Genomic DNA, 20,901 nt, shown 5'->3' with positions numbered 1-20,901 from the left:
AGACTAATATTTTCATGAATCTTTTACTCGATTATGTGATAAAATATTTAAAACTGTGCACAACGTATTGCATTGCAGAAATAATAAAAAAGAGACAAAATTCAAATTCAAAACAATTTTGTTCAAGATTTATTATTTTTGCATTAACATATTTTTTCCAATTGTTCCCCTCTTTGCAGCTTGAAGCCATACTTACCTTTCTGCAGGATGTTTAACCTGTTAAAAAAAAGAATAACATTATCTAATATCTTTTGAGTAACATATTACACAGTTTCGAATAATGAAAGAGTTAAACCGAGCTCTTTGACTGGATAGATAGAGATCAGGGCGGGACGAACGAACAGTTAAATGCCAACTGTTTCTTCCGGGCTCAAGGCTGTTTGCTCCCCGCTCTCCTGCCGCTCCTTCCCCGTCATGGCTGCTCCTACTTCCGCTGTTGTCTCCGGTCAGTGGTTGGCGGATGCCATCCAAAACAAACAAGTCGGCCCAAAACTCCGTGTTCTGGACGGGTCCTGGTACCTACCGAAAAGCAAGCGGAACACCAGAGAGGAGTTTCTCCAGAAACACATACCGGGAGCGTCGTTTTTCAACATAGACGAATGCTGCGATAAGAGCTCCCCGTACGACCACATGCTGCCGACTGCCAGCGACTTCTCCCAGTATGTGAATGACCTCGGCATCGGGAACGACACCCACGTCGTCGTCTACGACACCAGCGACTTCGGCTCGTTCAGCGCGCCCAGAGTGTGGTGGATGTTTCGGGTGTTCGGACACAACTCGGTGTCGGTGTTGGATGGAGGCTTTAAGCACTGGGTGGCTGACGGTCACCCGGTGGCCTCCGACTACACCAAGCCGGAGAAGACAGACTTCAAGGCGAGCCTGAACCAGTCCTGGGTGAAGAGCTATGAAGATGTGCTGGAGAACATCAAGACCAAGAAGGTCCAGGTGGTGGACGCCAGGTCTGGTGGCAGGTTCCGGGGTACCGACCCAGAACCAAGAGGAGGTGAGGAGGGCCTAAAAATGCATTGTTAACAAACATTAATAAATGCTTAGTGTGCTTGTGTAATAATCCTAGAATCACACGAGACCAATTTATGTAGGAAATGGGCTGAAAGTGAAGCCTGACATGGGATAGTCCAAAGATTCAATGCCACAGACTACAGCCAGCCAGACTGACTGTGTTTTACTGGTTTTGAGTCAAGAGGTCAACTTTATTTGTGGCAGGAAGAGGTTGTAAAGGAAAGGAGTTAATTAAAAATAATCAAGAGTTATCTGTTGTCACTCCATAAAACCATAAAAAGCATGCAAAATCAGTTGTGATAGACAGAAATAAAGTAATTACTGGAGATGTGCTTGTAAGCATTTTGTGGTCAATGTCTGATCTTTGATAAGGCGTGGACTTGAAGATATTGGTTTCAGGCTAATTTCATTTCTCTTTTAAGAGGTAAAATATAAGAACAGCATTGAAAACTGTTTATTTTATAAGTGGGAGTGGAAGGTCTCTGTAAAACAGGATTATACTATTAAGACAAAATAAGAATGGAGTTGAAATGTAAAAAAACTAAAATTAGCATTGCTAGCTACTTGGGTCATCTAGCCTATAAGTTTGCAAATCTAGTATGTGCCATCACAGACGTTGAAAGCTCAAAAGAATGAAATAGAGAAAGTTTTCTGTAATACAGTTTGCCTTCCTGTTATCGGCTGAAAGACTCACTCTCTCACACTTCATCTCAGAATTCTTTGTTTTAAATACTTTTACTGTCTTTACTTCTGACTTTATGTGAAGCACACCACTGATACTGGAAATGATAAACCTTGAGTCTTCTTCCTTCAGTAACAACTTCCACAGTTAGGAGTAAAGTTACCATGATGCGGTTGCACTAATTTTTACTAAATTTTTTTAGTTTTCCAACAATCTGTTTCCAGCCGTTTTCTTGGTGCATCTCTAGAGAACACAGTGCTACAACAATAAAGTTGAGTTGTTGAATGCAAACAAGATTAGGTGGGTCTTTATTCCCACTTCAGATTATTATTAGGCTAAAATGGAGCTGTGAATGCAAAGGTCAAATCACATTTAGATTAGATTATCCAAGTACTGATTTCCCCCAATGCTATTGATAAATATCATGTAGAAGTTCCGGTTGATGAGGGGCAAAACTATTCAAAACCAGCAATGAAACCTTAAAATAATTCTATAACTAACAGGAGTTTGGTGAATATGAGGCCATCAATAATGTTATGTTGTCATTTCTTTTCTATTGTCCTTAAAAGTTACGATTTCTGTTGGGATAAAACCATAAATCTTGGCTAAAAATCATTGTCATCCTGGTTCAGCAATGCTGAGAGCTGATATGAGGCCTGAAAAGATTGTTGGCTTGGAGATGAAGCTTCCCTTGGCAGCCACGCCCCGTTGTTACACACAGTTGTTGCTACTCACAATGACAGTGCACAAATTTACTGGTCTGATTGCTACAGCAGAAAGCACTACAATGTGAACTCTGAAGGTTTTATGAGCCAAATGACTTCATTGAAAGTTCTGCTTCTTGTAGTTCTTGAACTTTACTAGTTGAAAACAAAATAATTTTTTGACACTCTTTCCCCATTTATCCATCTCCTCTCAGATATACAGTCTGGGCATTTCCTCGGAGCAATCAACATGCCCTACACAACTTTCCTGGAATCTAATGGAAAGCATAAGAGCACCGAGGCCCTGACCAAGCTCTTCGAGAACGCTGGAGTGGACCCGAAAAAGCCGATCTGGGCTTCCTGCGGTTCGGGAGTCACCGCCTGCCACGTTCTTCTGGCTGCCGACCGGCTTGGACACACCGATCTTTATCTCTACGATGGCGCGTGGGTGGAGTGGTTCAAGAGGGCTTCTCCAGAGCTCATCATCTCTGAGGGGGAGGGAAAGAAGGCATAGACCATTTTTAAAATAAGCTAGGAGCCGGATTAGGTTGCTGTTTGAAATGGGACTAGTCTGTTTGCTGTGGAAAGTAAGAGTACAACACTTATCTTATGCTGCAGGGTGTATATTTTTATTTACTATTGTTGGGATGATAGAGAATGCTATTAAAAAAACTTTTAACATAAATGAAGTGCTTTATAAATGTAAGTTAACAGGGGAAGATGTAGGTTTTCTGCAGCTGAAGAGCATTTTATGAAATTTTTACATTATGCAGATAGGACTTTTTTTTTAACAGATCTATGTATAATTTCTTATCTGTTTTCTCTTTTCTGGTATCATCGGACAGCAGGAATATTACATTCCTTGATTAATGTCCATATGTAATTATTCACGATTTGCTTTTGTTTCTGAAACATAAAATAAATAAAATGTTATCTTGTGTAAATGTGCTTTTTTTCTCAAAAGATGGAAAATATGTTAAGCTTTATATGCATAAAACGTCACTAGAAAAAGTCAAAAAGAAGAGAAATGCAAGCCTGCTTGTAATTTCTATTCATGCATTTGTAAAGTGTAGAGTTTTTATCTAATGTGGAATCCAAAATGTTTATTGTGAATTTAACAAATCATTCGTGAAAGAGGATCTTGTCACATGGTCCTTACCTGATGTGCCAGTTTTTCTAATCGTTAAACTTGTTCAACTGGATTGCAGTTAAGAATTTTTTTTTCCTTCAAGTTAACGAGTTCAAGAACAAAAGGCAAAGTGTAAACATGGATTAAGAACAAGGAATCGGAACCAATTTTATTGAGCGAAATTATGTTCACAAACAAGGAATTTGACTGCCTTCACACGTTCACAGCATGCAGACATTACAAAGAAAAATATAGGATAAAAGGAACAGCATGTACAGCCATTAAAAGGCAGGTAGTGCAAATTTGCATATTTTGTTTATCAGAGTGACAGCCTCGTGAAGAAACTGACTCTGTGGCGACTGAGTTCACCAACTGTTTCATTTTTCAATGTAATTTGAGTAAAACAGAACCATTCCACAACATATTCCCCTTATCACCAAGTGGGAAAATATAAGCAGTATTGTTCCAAGCACTCAGCCTTGTGGCATCCCATAACTAACTCTTTGGGGAGCGTTATCAATCACATAAATAAATAAAGATCTCTGCGATAAATATGATCCAAATCACCCTATTGATGTTCCCTTAATTCCTACAAGTTCAAGGATTAATAGAAAAAATACTGTGATCCACTCAATTGCAGCACTACCCTGAAATCCATCGTCTGACCATTTCCAAAAGGTCTTACATTTGGAGGATTAGGTCACATTAGCTGGGACTTGAGCATAAGGAGCAGGTTTCTAAGGTGAAAGCTTAAATAAAGAAACCTTTATTTAAACAAGTTGAGGCTTGCCTTTTAAATAACCAAGAAAACCCAGACAAGACAAAAGAGATCAGATAAGGTCTTCTGAAGCTGCACTGTTTGATGATGACCCAGCGGCAAAACTGGAATGTTGGAAAAATTATTTTCCTTTTAACTGTCATGAGAATAGTTAAAAGTGTCCTTAGTGACGTGTCCTTAGTGACGTGTCCTTAGTGACGTGTCCTTAGTGACGTGTCCCGTCAGGAGACAACCATGTCCTCTCGACAATTAACAGGTTCAAACAGAAACAAATAATAAAGACAGCCATTAACTCATCACCATTATTACAGCTCATCAGAGTAATAACTTGTTAATCCTTGGCTGACAAGATCCTACTTCCCCAGGATTTCTCTTATTCTACTCTAATAATGGCTGACAATACATTTTTCCAGCTTTATAGAGGTTTTCTTGCATAATAAAACTGACTAAATTTCCATATTACTAAAATAATTTCAAATTAATAGATAATGGTCTCGTTTTGAGTTTTTGTTAAGTGTGCTTCAACTTCAACTGTCCTTTCCTTTTGATTAGGTCAGTAATTTTATCAGTCAGGAAAAAGGAGTAAGATCATATTTTTCAGATGTTAGCATATTTGAAAGTGATCTTAGTTTATTTTTAGTTGGAAATTCAACTCCACGTTTCCTTGAATATGTGATTTGAGTCTTTTAACAGAAGAAAAGCTGAATAAATACGTCTCTTGGCAAGGGATACAAGAAAATTAAAAAAATCAACACAAAAAGTCAAACGGAATAAACTGCAGAAGCAAAGGGTACATTTGTGTATTTTAGCTACTGTTCACAGGTGTCCTTGCATGGAGTATCATTTTTAACTAATTTGAAAACAAATGTTTATTGATGCTGACAGCTCACCCATAATAATCGTTTCTTGTCATATGGCAACCCAAAACACGATGTGACTAAAACTGTCTTCAAAAATAATTTTATAATAAGCAGAAGAAATGTATAAATTGTTGGGCTTGTTTGGTAAAGAATAGGGCGGGACACGAGTTATCTCAGCAGCTGACATTAAACACACGCCTATTTTGACCTCTCCAACATGGCGGCGGATCCCACTCCTGCAGTGGTCTCCGCTCAGTGGCTCGCGGATGCCATCCAAAGCAAACTCGTTGGTCCAAAACTCCGTATTCTGGACGGGTCCTGGTACTTGCCAAAAACCAAGCGAGTCGCCGAAGAGGAGTTTCACCAGAAACACATCCCGGGAGCGTCGTTTTTCGACATAGATGAATGCTGCGATAAGAGCTCCCCGTACGACCACATGCTGCCGACCGCCAGCGACTTCTCCCGGTATGTCAGTGACCTTGGCATCGGGAACGACACCCACGTCGTCGTCTACGACACCAGCGACTTCGGCTCGTACACCGCGCCCCGTCTGTGGTGGACGTTTCGGGTGTTCGGGCATAACTCGGTGTCGGTGTTGGACGGAGGCTTCAAGAACTGGGTGGCTGACGGTCACCCGGTGGCCTCCGACTACACCAAGCCGGAGAAGACAGACTTCAAGGCGAGCCTGAACCAGTCCTGGGTGAAGAGCTTTGAAGATGTGCTGGAGAACATCAAGACCAAGAAGGTCCAGGTGGTGGACTCCAGGTCTGCTGGCAGGTTCCGGGGTACCGAACCAGAACCCAGAGAAGGTTAGCAAAACAACAAAACTTTCCATAAATGCCAGTGAACAGGCTGCTCGTTAAAGACTACAGGACACAGGTCAAGGTCATTTAAAACTCTCAAAGCCCAACTCTTTTACATTTTAGACAGAAAAGGAGATGATATAGATAATGTAAATATTTTACATTTCACAAAAGCCATAAATTTGAATTACTTAAGTGGAAAACCAATGAGAAAGATAAGCTTTAGCAGACATTTGACTGCTCTAAATATCATATATGAACATGCATGCACATTATACAGTAACTTTCGTTAATGTTGCTATGACCTAAGACTTGGGTTAAATAAACATATGTTTGTGTTCATTGAAACATAAACCCCAGATCATGAGAACATATCCGTTTACTGGAACAAAAGCTTCTAAATTATTAAAATCCCAACAGTATGGTTTTATTCAAAACAATAAGCCTGTCTTGCATATTTATGTAAAAGTCTAATATTTAATGTAGTCCCAGCAGATCTTTGGGATATTGTAAATTCTACAATAATGATAAATTTGCGATGCAGCCCAGGCTGGAATGGTATTGCAGGGTTTTTTTAATTGTATTTTTAAAAGCGATAATGCCAACATTTTTGCATTTGGTGCCTTTTTGTGAATAATACCATTTACTGGGGAAACGTTTTCCCACTTCTCTGACTTCCCTGCTCAGATATCCTCCCAGGGCATTTCCCCGAAACCATAAACATCCCCTTCACGTCTTTCCTGGATTCCTCTGGAAAGCACCACAGCCCTGAGAATCTCACCAGGCTCTTCCAGGAGGCCGGGGTGGACCTGGAGAAGCCGCTCTGGGCCTCCTGCGGTTCTGGAGTCACAGCGTGTCACGTGATTCTGGCTGCCCACCGGCTTGGCTATTCTGGGGTTGGTCTTTACGACGGGTCCTGGGGAGAATTTTTCAAAAGGGCTCCTCCAGAGCTCATCGTCTCAGAGGGAAAGAAGGAGTGATAGCCAGGTGCAATCGAGAACAGGTCACTCTTTGAGGATGGGAGCAACATTTTGCTGTGGAGAAGCTTAAAATACTCGCCTTGTATTGGGAGGTTTGTGCTGGGATGAGCACATGAAAGGCTTTGATGAATCATGACTAACTTCACTTAAAGAGAGACGCAGATTTTAAGAGTTGTAGAAGAAATCATTTCAGAGAATCTCACACTGTGCTATGCAAATGTAATCTAGTTTTTATTTTGTGATTTAATATAAAATTAAAGAAAATGATTCATATTACATGTTAAATAATGTGTTTCAACATGTATCACTGCTCAATAATGTGAAAACTGAACTGCCAAAGTGCCTTAAATCTGCATTCATCTTATGGTGCTACAGTCTGTTGTTATACTGCTGTTAATGTAATGATTCAGTGAGAAATTATGCAAACTGGTAAATGTTGCAGAACTCAATGCATTTCAATTGTAGATCGTAGCATTAAAGGAATTGTCACATTTTACTGTTTGTGATTTTCTTCAAATAACTGCCTTTAGTACATTTTTAAAAAGGTACAAGCTGCTCACTTTTGTAGTTGAACATGACTGCACAGTGAAAATGATACATTAAACGTCCGACCAATTAAAACGCAGACAAACGTGAGCAAAGAGGCGGCTGATTATGGCTTCATGCCGTCTGTTCAAATCCCACAGCATCATTTATTGTCCAATAAAATGAGGCTCTTTCCAGTCACATGATCCGTTTTGTTTAGAACTTTTGTTGTTTTTTTTTTAATTCAAATCCCATTTCCTATCACATGATGCTCCTCTAGGGAGCTGCAGATTCATTCTTCCCAGATATAATTATTTGTACATCAACAAATGAGCTAAGAGAAACATGTTTATCTTACATTTATTAGATTCCTCCTGCAGTGTCTTAAAGCTCAAACTGTCTTTGCAGTGATGTCATTTGTAGCTGAATATTTCACATTTTAAGCCTGTTTTAAAAAGCAAGATCCAACATTGTATTTTTTTTTCTACCTCAAAAGGTTTGAATATTAATTTGCTCTATTTAAGGACTCAACAGAGTCAGAATTGATGTGTGAATTTTGATTAATGTGTGATCAAAATTGATGATCACACATTCATTACTGCTGACCTTCATCTGACTTTATAGCAATATATTCTGTTGTGAGCACGTTAGAATCACAACCTTCAATCTAATTTGGATGTATGTGGTAGCAAATAGTTTATCTGTGGGTAATTTAATCTCCTTATAAACATAGCTTTTCACTGAAGTCCTGAAAAGTTTATAACATGGGGAACAGCTATAAAGTTAATTTTTATGGAAGAGTGACCAGAAGAAAAGCAACAGGAAGTACAGTATTTGGTTTAGCACATGCTGTGCAGGGGAAATGTGGAAATAGATGCTCTGGACAGATGATACTAAAATGTTTTTTGTTTGTTTTTGCTATCTGTGGCAGGAAACAGACATTGCACCCAGACTTCAGCATCCCTACGTTAAAAATGGTGGCTGTGCTGCAGGGATGTCACTATGGCTTGATAAAGAATATTTTTTTTATGTTAATAACAAATTTTGACCAATATCCAATTAATCTTGAAAAAAAAAAACAGTATGTAGAGAGCAATCAACATCCAGAAATAGGAAACTGTCTTTGTTTAAAAAGCCTATGTCATTTTGAACAAAACCCTTTTTATTGATTGGATCAGAGTTATTTAGGAATCTGATTGGTTTAAAGATAAGACGACCTTGGTTCGTTTTATTAAAACGTTGATTGTTTTGTTTATTAGATGTAGACCAGCTTTGTTGGCCAAGACTGTTAGCACAAACAAGGAATTTGACAGGTTTTCAAGTGCTCACAATATAAAAGTACAAATAGGAGTGGAAATAAAAGTATTGCATAGAAATATTTTTATTTTTAATTAAATTTTTTTTTTTTTTTTTTTGTGGCTTTAGGGGGTTTAATTTTATAATTTTGACAGACATGGCAAAACGTTTGGACATCCTTGCTGTAGGGGGCGCTGGTAATTTTCTTTGGTCAGAAATGCACCAGACAGTAATAAACGATAACTGATTTCCAGAGCGTGACAGATAACCCATAATAACATCTGAGATAACAGACGTGTACCGTTACGTTTTCCATTTTGATGCCAGTTAGTTTACGTTGAAATATTTTATTCAGCCTCCTATCATGGTCGCTCAGATTCACGCTGTGGTCTCCGCTCAGTGGCTGGCTAACGCTGCCAAAACTAAACTCGTCGGCCCAAAACTTCGTGTTCTGGATGGAACTTACGTGCCGAGAAGCAATCGGAACCACAGATACGAGATCAGTCAGAAACACATACCAGGAGCGTCGTTTTTCGACATAGATGAATGCTGCGACAAGAGCTCAAAGTATGACAATATGCTGCCGACCGCCAGCGACTTCTCCCGGTATGTGGGAGACCTCGGCATCGGGAACGACACCCACGTCGTCGTCTACGACACCAGCAGCTTCGGTTCGTTAAGCGCCCCCAGAGTGTGGTGGATGTTCCGGGTGTTCGGACACAACTCGGTGTCGGTGTTGGACGGAGGCTTCAAGAACTGGGTGGCTGACGGTCACCCGGTGGCCTCCGACTACACCAAGCCGGAGAAGAGAGACTTCAAGGCGAGCCTGAACCAGTCCTGGGTGAAGAGCTATGAAGATGTGCTGGAGAACATCAAGACCAAGAAGGTCCAGGTGGTGGACTCCAGGTCTGCTGGCAGGTTCCGGGGTACCGAACCAGAAGTCAAACAAGGTGAGGAGTGTATTTCTCACGCTTTAGAGTTGGATGGGTGTTTATCTTTCAGCAGGAAAACGACCATAAACATAAAGCCAGAGCTAAAATGGAAAGGTTTCACTCCAAGCATATGCTACAATGGTCTAGAAGTCCAGAAATAAACACAAAACTTGAAAACTAAAAGAAATGCTCTCTATTAAATTCAATTAAACTTCAACTGTATTACAACACAGTTCAAAAATGTAACTTCTTAGATGGGTAAAGTTATAAAACTACAACACTTTGTTTTGCTCCACCACATAAAATTAGAATTTTCGCCTGAAACATTATGCAAAAGATGTGAATAATTTTATGTCTCTTCTTTTTAGTTAAGCTGAAAGATGATCTTCAGTAATCTGAATATGATCTTGAAAAAGTTTGTTGCAGGATACCTGCTCCATACCCGCATAAATACCTCCATAATATCAAAAATAACCCCTGGTGGTAGTACATCCATATAGGCAGATAAAGACAAACGTTTTAAGTAAGAATAAAATATATGCATGAAAACAACACTATCACTGAAAAATCATAATAAATAAAAATCCCCACCCCCTCCTGCCTTCTTTTTTCAGACGTCCTCCCGGGGCATTTCCCAGGGGCGATTAGCATCCCCATCACATCTCTCCTGGATTCCTCTGGAAAATATCACAGCACCGAGGAGCTGGCCAAAGTCTTCCAGCAGGCCGGGGTGGACCTGGAGAAGCCGCTCTGGGCTTCCTGCAGTTTGGGAATCACAGCGTGTCACGTGATTCTGGCTGCTCACCGGCTTGGCTACTCTGGGGTTGGTCTTTACGACGGATCCTGGACGGAGTTTTTCAAAAGGGCTCCTCCAGAGCTCATCGTCTCAGAGGGGGAGGGAAAGAAGGTCTGATCTGGTTGAGCACTTTCAGTGGAAACTGTTAAAGGTTCCAATCTACAGTTCATTTTCTAATCTAATATCTACATGAATGATAGAATGATGACTGAATGAATGTTTAATGAATGTGAATGAATCACCGAGTTCCTCAAGACTACAGTTGAAACAAGATATTTATATGGGCTGCATAGAAACATGCATATCTTTTTTTTTTCTCTCACTGACACAAAATCAGACTAAACTTTGCCTGTTTTATGTCAGTCATGTCATACATTTTTTCTGATTATTCACAAGTATTCACATATTTGCTTTGTATTTAGTGGAATTGCCTTTTAGATTATGATTTAGAGTGAAATGTGTTGCTTGTTTCAGAATGACACACCTTCTGCTCTCTGCTCAGAAATTTTCTGTGATACTGATATGAGAGCAACGTGATGGTCCACGGCAAAACACTGACTGTACGCAACCCACTTTGGAACCGGCCGTTTGCTTACGGTTGTTTTAAATTAGAAAAAATCTTTTTTTTTTTTGGTCTAATCTTTAACTTCCTAACTAATTCTTTGAAATATGACCTTTGATTTTCCACATAATTTTTTCTGCTCAGCGAAGTGGACTAATCTATCCTGTAACGTGATTCTCCCACTTCCATACTTCGGCTTTACCAAATGGTATAAAGATACGTCACTCTGTTTTTTTTTTTCTTTGTTTGTTTGTTTTTTACATTTGAAGAAAGTATTAGTCTGGAATTTGACAAGACTAAATAATTTGGGTAATTCTGGCTGACTTTAAACAGGAAAGTTGTCAAAAGTTACCGTCCTACGCGGTGTACGTAAATATTTGGTTTCAACATGTAAACTGAAAATTATATACAGGTATTTCTATGAGGAACGTCGAACAAAATAACGCAGGCTTTCCCATCCATCAGTGTTTAATGTCTTAATTCACAACTACTGCTGCTGTGTCAAGAGCCACTCAGTGCCTTAAACTTGTACAATTTACCTCACCATTAAGTATTTCTTTTTTAAAGTTTTCTAACAATTGTAATGCTTCTCTCAAAGTAATGTGAAATAATGTGTGAAATTGTTCTCTGTAGCCACCATTGATGTGGTCACGTGTTCTGCTGGAATGAATGCAAGCAGATCAGAATAAGTAGGAATCATGGAGGACTGAAGAAAACCAGCAAATAAGCTTGATTATATTCAGATAAGCTGATTTTTAAGTACTCTGCTGCAGAATGTTTTTGTAGCTCAAAGCCATTGAAGTGTAACTCTATTTTTTATGTAATGTATTGTTAATAAGAATAAATTTTTATAAATGTATTTAAATCTTTTTTTTTATCTTTTATTTTATTCAGAAACTGTTCAAGAAGCTGATCCCACAGCATAATTCAAAATATCACCAGGGAAACTTGTCTGTTCCCATTCCCAGGACCTGTTATGTTTGAAACCTTCTCATTCAGACCCACATTCACACCACATGATGTTCCTCTGCGGAGCTGCAAATTCTTTCCAGAAATACATCCTTGTACGTCTATTGATACAGGAAGTAACACAAGAGGCTAATATTATATTTCTTAGGCTCATCCGGTAAGGGTGTTATGGTTATAGATCTTTAAAATATTTTCCTTTTTAAGGACATAACAGAAATGTAGACTTGATTGATCACAGAAAATTTTCAGTTACAAACTCTTGCCACACTTAATCTTTTCAAAAGAGATAGGAATAGTTTTGCTTTTTTTTCTTTTTACAAAAGAAGTCTTGGGAGGATTGCAGAAATGGTATTTGTCACATTGTAAATTCTATATTTTATATTTCAACAGAGTGCAAAGAAAAAAAAAAGAACTACAAAAAAGATGGCGGACCGTGTGTCCTAATCGCTGCCTGAAGGTCCTTACGAAATAAACAAATTGGGGTCCTTTCTTGCTGAAGGCTAGCTGTTAAAACGGGTTTTAGCGCTACATTATTTTAACTATTCTTAAAAAATAGCCCATACTTTTGTCACTAGGTGTTATATAAGCTATCAGAGTTTTGTTATTAAAAGAGAAGTTTTATTCGGCTCGGCTTTTTGTGCTCTAAGTTGCGCCGTTAGTGTGTTTTTAGGCGTTGTGTTGTTTATCTTTCCGTTTCTGTTATTACGGAGCTAACGTTAGCATCACTTCAGCAAACAAACTGCTCCTACCAACCAGCCTAAGATCTTCAGTTATATTCCCTCATAAAGAAAAATAAGACGTAAGTTTATTGAAATGATGTGATAAAATAAAAACTCTGTTGTTTGTTGTGTGCCGCTAGCGGACATTGTAGTTTCGGTTCTGTGACGAGTAAGGAAGATGGCAGCTCGTTTATGTTTATTTATACTGTCTTGTTAACAAATTTTAGTTCTTACAATTCAAAATTAAGCGAGTTTGTGTCGCTTAATTTTGTTGCTTTTTCATGGAAATGGACAGTAATGTTGTTTCGATTCTTCCACCAGGTGGCGTTGATGAGCAATCATGTCTGGCATTGCTCTCAGCAGGCTGTCCCAGGAGCGCAAAGCCTGGAGGAAAGATCACCCATTTGTAAGCAGCAGCGTAAACAGCACGCTTTTATCCTAAAATACCGTCTCTACATGGCGATGTCTTCTAATAAAATTTTTAAAAAAAATCACATTTAGGACTTGTTTTTCTAAACCAACAGGGTTTTGTTGCTGTGCCCACTAAGAATCCAGATGGAACCATGAATCTAATGAACTGGGAGTGTGCCATCCCTGGAAAGAAAGGGGTACGGTGATATTTAAGACAAAGTTTTCCCACATTTATTTCCGTCAGTTCTTTACATGCGCTGTCTGGCAAAGTGTTCACACTGCAAAAACACAAAATCTTACCAAGCAATTTTGGTCTAGTTTCTAATGCAAATATCTTCGTTCACTTGAAATAAGTCAGTAAAAACTTGCAAAGAACTTATCAGCAAGATATAGGGTCTTGTTTTGAATCAATAATATTGATGAAAAAAATACTAGTTTCATTGGCAGATTATTTAACTTTTAGCAATTAATTTTTCCCATTTTTTAAGTGAAATAATCTGCCAGTGGAACAAGTACTTCATCAGTATTAAGAAATTATTGGCTTAAAACAAGCTCATATTTCTTGCTGAAAAGTGTCGCCTTATTTCAAGTGTACTAACTGGCAAACAGTCCAAAATTATCTGGTAAGATTTTGTGTTTTTGCAATGCAGACCACTGTTGCTACCACACATTTTTGTTGCGATTTCATGTGATGGATAAACACTAAGTGGCACATCATTGTGCACTGGGATGTCAAGTATGCATGCTTTTATTTATTTTTTTATTTTTACAAGTAAGAATGTGAAAAACATGACATGCATTTCTGTTGACAGGACAAATAGTGGCTCTCCTCAAATCTGGCCTTTTATGGAAGAGAGATAGATTTTCTGTTTGCATTTTGCCACCAGTTAAATAAGTATATAAGACTAAAGTTAGACTTTTAGCCTCCAAATTTATCACTCCACCTCACCATGAACATGCTATGCCACAAAATTTGTGTTGGTCTATCTTTAAAACCCCATCAGGTTTGTAACTGTAATGACAAAATGGAGAATAGCTCTAGGCTACATACATCCACAGCACACAGTGCTTCCCTGCTCTTGTGTAGCAGCATTTAAAGTGGACCTATTATACAAAATTCACATTTTGCAAGTTTTTGTACTTCAATTTGGGTTTCTACTCCTCCTAAAAACAACCAAAGTGCTTAAAAAACAAAACAAGAAACACTCAGCTGTTTTTTGGCAGTAAGTTATTGTTTTTTGGTGTCTGGAAAACAAGCCTTTTAAAAAAACCTCCCGATTGTAACGTCACAAATCAGCGGACACTACCCTCTCACCCAGCAACCCCAGCAAAGCTCAACCTGTTACCTAGCAACCCAAGCTGAGCTCCAGGACATTTGGTCAGTGGGTTTAACCACTGTATGATTTGTACAACGGCTGCTGGAAAAGTCAAGTGCTGTGGGCTAAACATCCAGAAACCACTTGGTGCATTCTTGTTGGTTTTGCAGGAGGCTCTACTTCTGCTTTTCAGAGATGTACGGTTGCATAACGACACAAATGTTTGCAGCCATTTTCACATGCGAGTGTAAATACTGAGTTTGTAGGGCATGACCAGCAGCAGCTTATTTGGATTTAAAGTGAGAAGACGCCCTAAATCAGGACCTCAAAATAGGCAGAACTGACCAGACTAAAATCTGATTATCTAAGATGATTTTGAGCAAAAAAAAAAAAAATGCAATGAATGTGTTTTGTATAGATGATAGGCCTACCCTAACCTGTTCAAGGAAGTTTAGTAGGTCACCTTTTAAATATTTAGCAAACACACTTTCTTTCACATCTGTGTCCGAAATTAGAAATCTTCAACTTCTTCCCACTCAGTTTTGCATTTTAAAAGTCGATGCTTCCTCCAGCTTTGGACATGAAGTGAGATTCAGAGTTTAAAAGCCATAACATTTGATGAATTACTCAGAAACTCTCTTGCTTCCCCTTTCATCCCGTAGACCTTGTGGGAGGGAGGACTCTACAAGCTCCGAATGCTGTTCAAAGACGACTACCCGTCCTCTCCACCCAAATGTGAGTCGCTCTCTTCTAGCATCTCCGTGCATCGATAATGTCACGCTAAAAAGCACAAACAGCCAGCTATTTAAAAAGGAAGCAGGAAGAGCTCAGGAAATAATAGTGCTGGCCACAAAAACCTGTGTATAAAGTTTAACTGTTGCACTACCTGGTGCAAACCACGCAGGTTTACTGAACCGCATGGTTTGAGATGTTATCAGTATAGTAAAGAGTTTGGTTAATGAGAATCTAGAAAATATTTTTATTAAGGGATCAGTTTCCAGAGTTGCATTGTAGTTGTCCTATAACACGTTGCGTGCGTGTGAAATGCATTTTTATTTTTTTTATTTTTTTAATGTTGCATACGTGCAGACTGCCTCATAGAGTTGGGAGGTGGTGAGAAATATGAAGCATATTTTAATAGAGGTAATGTTGGAGGAAGTATGTTTTATTTAGAAGTGCAGCTTTCTGCTGACGAATTCACACCTCTTAAACTTTTCCAGATTTTCTCACAAACTTCCACGCATTTCAATGGGATTTTTAATCGGATTTTCACCTGGATGGAAGATGATATGTACTTTGCAATCAACTGCTAATTTGTGTTGGTGTATCTCATAAAGGCCAGATAAAACCCATTGTAACGTGAAAAGTTTGTAAAGTTTAAGGTTTTCTGCAAGGCTCGGTGCTCAAGTTGACTCAGATCTACTCTTGTTTTAGAGACCTTGTGTGAATCACTTATTGATGGCTGGGTAATGCTGTAATACTACGTTGATTTTGGGACTTTCTTTCAGGACTTTAGTATTTTGAACTCATTTTCAGGCCTGTCACAATAATCAATAAGTCAATTAATGGCATGATGAAGTAAAACAAACTCAATAATTTCTGTCTTCCTACCAAAAACTGGATGATAAAAGTCTCCAGTTTGGTGCTTCAGTCTCAACTAGACCTTTTTTTGAAAGACAATTTTGGTTACAAAGTCTTCAAAATTCATTTTATTTGTTGTTTTGTTTATTTTGAATATTTAAAATGTCTTCCAGTTCCCATGTCAAATGTTCATTAGATTTAAAGTTTAAAAATGTGCTCTTGCATTATTATTTTTGCTATTACCATCATATTACTTAAAAATGGTCTCAAAGCAACAATGTTATCGTTTATCGCAATAACTTCTGGAACAATTTATCGTCCAGCAAAATTTGTTATCGTGATAGGCTGACTTTTTTTTTTTTTTAACTTGTTGCTTTTTCTCTAGGTAAGTTCGAGCCGCCGATATTCCACCCCAACGTCTACCCATCAGGCACAGTGTGTCTGTCCATCCTAGAGGAGGACAAAGACTGGCGGCCGGCCATCACCATCAAGCAGGTTTGGATTGCTGCGACTTCCTTTAGTTGACTAAATGTTTTTATTCTTGCCGTTTCTTACCTCCTGGCATTTTATTTATTTATTTTTTGTATTTAAAGATTTTATTAATCGAAATAACAATTTGGTGTCTTTGGAGAAAAAAAGAAAAGATTTAGTTGCGTTTGCGGTTTTGATTTATTAGTAGCATGACAGGAAGAGAAAGGGGGGGAGAAATCGAACGACTGTAGCCTCAGCTTACAGTACGACGCGCCTGCTTCACCTCGGAGCCACACGGCGCCGTCTGATCCACTACCAACTGAGTCAACAAATCCAAATGAAAATCATTAATGACTAATGAGATTTATTTTACACATTTCACTTTGTGCAGACAGCAAACGCGTTCCTGTATGAGGATAAAACGATTCAAATCTCCTCTGCGTCGTGTCAGAATGTTTAAATGAAGACGTGCCCTCTTGATGCTTTTTGATACCGTTTACTAACGTATCAAAAAGCATCAAGCAGCGCAGAGACGATGCAACACGGTCTGACTTCTGTCCTAGAAAACCCGTTCAATTTTCCGTCCGAAAAACGCTGCATGTTGCATTATCTATCCACTCATAGAAAAAGTCTGTTGGGTATTTCTGGCACGGTGTGTTGCATCAGTCTGACTGCTACAGCAACAAAATGCAAATAAGGTTGAATTAAGTGGAAAAAGCAACAGCCTGTTGCATAACAGAGCTGCTTCTCTGCTTTTTCCTCTACTGACTACCAGCTACTCTAGTTGCCTTTTTGCCAAAGTAAAAAGCTACTTAGATTTTTTTTTTTATTGTTCATGCAACCTTTAATTAGAACATGTATTTTAGAGGAAGTGTGTGTGTACAAGTAGTTTATTTCAAGCTGGGAAGTTCCTTTGTGACAGTGAAGACTAGATGAACAAACTAAGTAATTAACTTAAAACAATAAGAATTTTAAGAGGTTAACAGATTCAAAATAATCTACAACTTGCTTCAAATCACAGATTATATTCACTTGATGGGCAAATGTGACGGTAAGCTAAGAGGAAGCCTAAACTAAAGCAACTAGGAGCAAGTAAGGATGGAAATCCCCTCAGTTTAAAATCACACTAATGTTGTTTTTACTGCTTCCTGCCATCAGTGTGTGTGATCATGTCATAAATTTCTTTAAAAAAGTAAAAAAAAGAGTAGAGTTGTTTTTTGGGGGGATGTAATGAGTGCAGAACATTTTCTGTTTAGATCCTGCTGGGCATTCAGGAGCTGCTGAACGAGCCCAACATTCAGGACCCGGCACAAGCAGAGGCCTACACGATTTACTGGTGAGTGTCTTAGGGCTGAAACGATTCCTCGAATGATTCGAGTACCTCGATTACTAAAATTCCTCGAGGAAAATTTACCTGCCTCGAAGCTTCGTTAATTTATGTTTTTTTAGTTAGCGCACCGTGTTCCGTGTTCCGGCCGGGACTTAATTTGCGTTGCGCGGAGCTCTCACTTCCGCCTCTGAGTTGTTGACAAAAGCTAAGTCTCAGCAGCATAAAGTCCAATCTTCAAGATTGGCCCTTGGGGATTTTATTGATTGATGATAATGCCCGACTTTTTATCGTTTTTGGGGAACCAATAAGCATCCTTAAAATGACTGGGGGAATGCCTGGAGTACGGCAGCATTTCTCCTCCGGGGCTGCTGGTTGAAAGCGAACGGCGGGAAGAGCGCTGAGGTGAGCGGATAGCCTGAACAGGGCGGGCGGCTGAGTAGCTGATGCTTACCGTGTAAATGTAGCTTTACCGACGAACCGCACAATAAATTTCATATCCCGGTCTGAAGAAACGGGTGGCGGAGCGCATCGTACATGGCTGGTAGATGAGTTTCTGAGTGTAACCAGTGAAAGTGTCGTAAATATCCCGTATTGCTTCCCCCCGTGTTCGTCCCCCGGTCTAACGGTTCGTCAGTCCGCTGGTCTATTTCCTCCCCTTCACCCCATCTTACGTTCGTTCATTCGCCCTCTCCTCCCACTCCAGGCGGCATTTCCCGTATTTTCAAACCCAAAGCGTGACAGGTTAGGTGGCAAGGTGAGTTTAATTAATCTATTAAACTCACTGAAGATGAATACATAAACTAAAAGCTGGATTGTAGACATTTTTTATAAGCATATTTATGAGCCTGCCTCTTTGTTATTAAATTCAATATAAATTCAGATTTTTCTATAACTTTTCTTCTGGTTAACTTAGAAAGTGAGCTATTATTGTTACAGGTTAGTTTTCTAAACTACAAAAAAGCAACTGTTAGGGATGCTCAAATGTGAACAATTGGACTGATATTGATATCTGATAGTAACATTGGTATTATGCCAGATTTACCAATATTTCATTTTATAATTTTTTTTTTATCCGATTACTCGATTAATCGTAAGAATAATCGATAGATTACTCGATTACTAAAATATTTGTTTACAACAGCCCTAGAGTGTCTGAGTCGGCCCGCTGCAGGACGACCACCACTGGAAACGTACTCTTTAGGAGAGTGGAAGTCGGTCATTTTGGTTTCCTATGTTTGAAAAATTACTTCTTGCATGCACCCAAAAAATGAGGCGCTCAAGTTTGAATTTATCCATGTGTCCTCAACTCTATACCTTCAGGAAAATAACGGAAAGCAACGAAAATTGGGAGGAGAATCTGCATTAATCTCAATTATGCATGTTTTTTTTTTTTTTTTTTTTTAAATATCGCTCAAGTCTAATTTGCGTTTTTGTGTTTCAGTCAGAACAGGATGGACTATGAGAAGCGGGTCAGGGCACAAGCCAGGAAGTTCGCTCCCACATAGAGGGGAGGATCAGCCGGAGGCGACAGGAAGCACCTGAAGGACCACTCCAATAAGAATCTGTTTAAAGTATTATTACACTGTCCCACAGGTGAAAAGCAAAGCATCTTTTCTTTTTCTTTTTTTTTCCTTTGTCCCTTTTCAAACTACAAAAACACAAATGATTGTACATGTAATAAGTATTTTTGCATTTTAAATGCATTAGCGTTGGCGCAAGTGCTCAGCTCACTCATTTCGTCAAGCTGTACAAATAAGAACCCACTCCTAAATCCTCCGAAATCTTCAGCTGGTTTTGTTTTGCAGTAAAGGAGGACGTTTCACACGGTTTACCTTCTTCCCAACCATTAGTGCTCAGACGTTAGTGTGCTTATGTGTCCATTAGTGTGCCTACAACTGGAGATAAGGCTAGAAATTATACACACCGGTCAGGTTGGAGTCAAAAGAAAAAGACAATCCTGATGCTTGTTATGAAATCGGCAGAGGAGGAAGTACGTCAGTATATCTTGGCTCTGGAATGAGAAAAAGCAGAGAGAGTCGAGTCTTTTCTCCACATACTCCTCTGTTTTTCCAGTTTGAGACACTTGGTGTATAGATTGTCATTGTGAATCCAGCTGAAAGTGATGAAATCATTCGTTATCAGTGTGTCGTCCCCTTCCAAGATACTGTAGCTTCATGTAGATAAGCTCCATTGTGGAGAGGGAAAAAAACAAATCAAAAGCAAAGCGGTGACTGTTAGTCGTTGGCCACTTTCATTTGGTCATTTCTAAACCAACAATGCTTCCATGTCTACGAAAAAACAAGTCCGAACCGGCTCCGAAGGATCCCCGTCGGAACGGCCTCTCTCTGCAGCATAGACGGACTGAAGAAAGTGCACTTGTGAATAAACCAAGGCCTGACTTTCTCTTTTCTGTGGGCCTCTAAATATGAGTGCATGTACATAATATAAATAAACTGTGGAAGTAATGTTTTATATTATTTTAGCCAGTTGATAAACATTGTATGTGGTTATTGTAAGAAAAGGAAATAAATGATCTAAAAATTGTCAAATAAAGTGAAATGAAAGAATCGATGGATGTCTTTCTGGAATGTTTTCTGTATAGTGAATAGAGGTCTTTTGGAAAAAAAATTTCTTGACCTACAGAACCTTGCTAAAACATTTTGTAATACAACAACCGCTCTAATTAATCTTAAATGGATTTTATGTCATAAACTAACAGTGTTGTGCAAAACTGGGTGGAAAATACATAATTTTCGAGAAGGACCTCGCTGCAGCAAACAGAAAGGGCGGGGACGGACCACTGTCAGTCTCTTACTTTATTTGGAAATGGGGCCATTGCAATCCGGAAGTGAAGGGGGCGCTATTTCCTATACTTCCGTTTTTATTTTCTTTTGAAATCTGTGATATATTTTCACCTTTAGGAAGGAGTTTCACTCTCAGAATGTATTTGAACTTCTCTCTTTTATTTACTTCACGGCAGCTCAAAGTTTTTAGCTAATTCTGTAGCTTTCGGTGTACTTCTAAATCCGCTCCTTAG

The 20,901-nt window shown here is 39.0% G+C and overlaps 4 protein-coding genes across 4 annotated transcripts; all 4 read left to right on the top strand.

The window, feature by feature from the left end:
* Positions 1 to 357: 357 nt before the first annotated feature.
* LOC106908428 (3-mercaptopyruvate sulfurtransferase-like) lies at positions 358 to 3,350 on the top strand. Its single transcript, XM_014974517.2, has 2 exons — positions 358 to 1,003; positions 2,622 to 3,350. Exons 1-2 carry the CDS (start codon positions 415 to 417, stop codon positions 2,918 to 2,920), a joined length of 888 nt encoding a protein of 295 aa, XP_014830003.2. The 5' UTR covers positions 358 to 414; the 3' UTR covers positions 2,921 to 3,350.
* Positions 3,351 to 5,352: 2,002 nt separating this feature from the next.
* Positions 5,353 to 7,452, top strand: LOC106906896 (3-mercaptopyruvate sulfurtransferase-like). The gene is made up of 2 exons (XM_088008198.1): positions 5,353 to 5,982; positions 6,664 to 7,452. Exons 1-2 carry the CDS (start codon positions 5,391 to 5,393, stop codon positions 6,954 to 6,956), a joined length of 885 nt encoding a protein of 294 aa, XP_087864324.1. The 5' UTR covers positions 5,353 to 5,390; the 3' UTR covers positions 6,957 to 7,452.
* Positions 7,453 to 8,691: 1,239 nt separating this feature from the next.
* On the top strand, positions 8,692 to 11,926 carry LOC106906898 (thiosulfate sulfurtransferase-like). The gene is made up of 2 exons (XM_014972367.2): positions 8,692 to 9,727; positions 10,324 to 11,926. Exons 1-2 carry the CDS (start codon positions 9,142 to 9,144, stop codon positions 10,620 to 10,622), a joined length of 885 nt encoding a protein of 294 aa, XP_014827853.2. The 5' UTR covers positions 8,692 to 9,141; the 3' UTR covers positions 10,623 to 11,926.
* Positions 11,927 to 12,502: 576 nt separating this feature from the next.
* On the top strand, positions 12,503 to 20,435 carry LOC106906894 (SUMO-conjugating enzyme UBC9-like). Its single transcript, XM_014972362.2, has 7 exons — positions 12,503 to 12,835; positions 13,077 to 13,161; positions 13,280 to 13,363; positions 15,145 to 15,217; positions 16,449 to 16,558; positions 17,791 to 17,870; positions 19,306 to 20,435. The coding sequence occupies exons 2-7, from the start codon at positions 13,096 to 13,098 to the stop codon at positions 19,367 to 19,369; spliced, it is 477 nt and encodes a 158-aa protein (XP_014827848.1). The 5' UTR covers positions 12,503 to 12,835; positions 13,077 to 13,095; the 3' UTR covers positions 19,370 to 20,435.
* Positions 20,436 to 20,901: the final 466 nt, after the last annotated feature.

The sequence above is a fragment of the Poecilia mexicana genome, unplaced genomic scaffold (assembly GCF_051168715.1).
Source record: "Poecilia mexicana isolate PSO_F unplaced genomic scaffold, ASM5116871v1 scaffold_8, whole genome shotgun sequence".
Lineage (NCBI taxonomy): Eukaryota > Metazoa > Chordata > Actinopteri > Cyprinodontiformes > Poeciliidae > Poecilia > Poecilia mexicana.
This window is presented reverse-complemented; position numbering and strand designations above follow the sequence as displayed.

Bases quoted from the DNA above. Each gene is read 5' to 3' on its own strand.
- LOC106906896 (XM_088008198.1), top strand. From the start codon at position 5,391: ATGGCGGCGGATCCCACTCCTGCAGTGGTCTCCGCTCAGTGGCTCGCG. The intron at 5,983-6,663 runs GTTAGCAAAACA...TTCCCTGCTCAG, and splicing joins CGAACCAGAACCCAGAGAAG to ATATCCTCCCAGGGCATTTC.
- LOC106906898 (XM_014972367.2), top strand. From the start codon at position 9,142: ATGGTCGCTCAGATTCACGCTGTGGTCTCCGCTCAGTGGCTGGCTAAC. The intron at 9,728-10,323 runs GTGAGGAGTGTA...TTCTTTTTTCAG, and splicing joins CGAACCAGAAGTCAAACAAG to ACGTCCTCCCGGGGCATTTC.
- LOC106906894 (XM_014972362.2), top strand. From the start codon at position 13,096: ATGTCTGGCATTGCTCTCAGCAGGCTGTCCCAGGAGCGCAAAGCCTGG. The intron at 13,162-13,279 runs GTAAGCAGCAGC...CTAAACCAACAG, and splicing joins GGAGGAAAGATCACCCATTT to GGTTTTGTTGCTGTGCCCAC. The intron at 13,364-15,144 runs GTACGGTGATAT...TTCATCCCGTAG, and splicing joins CCATCCCTGGAAAGAAAGGG to ACCTTGTGGGAGGGAGGACT.
- LOC106908428 (XM_014974517.2), top strand. From the start codon at position 415: ATGGCTGCTCCTACTTCCGCTGTTGTCTCCGGTCAGTGGTTGGCGGAT. The intron at 1,004-2,621 runs GTGAGGAGGGCC...ATCTCCTCTCAG, and splicing joins CGACCCAGAACCAAGAGGAG to ATATACAGTCTGGGCATTTC.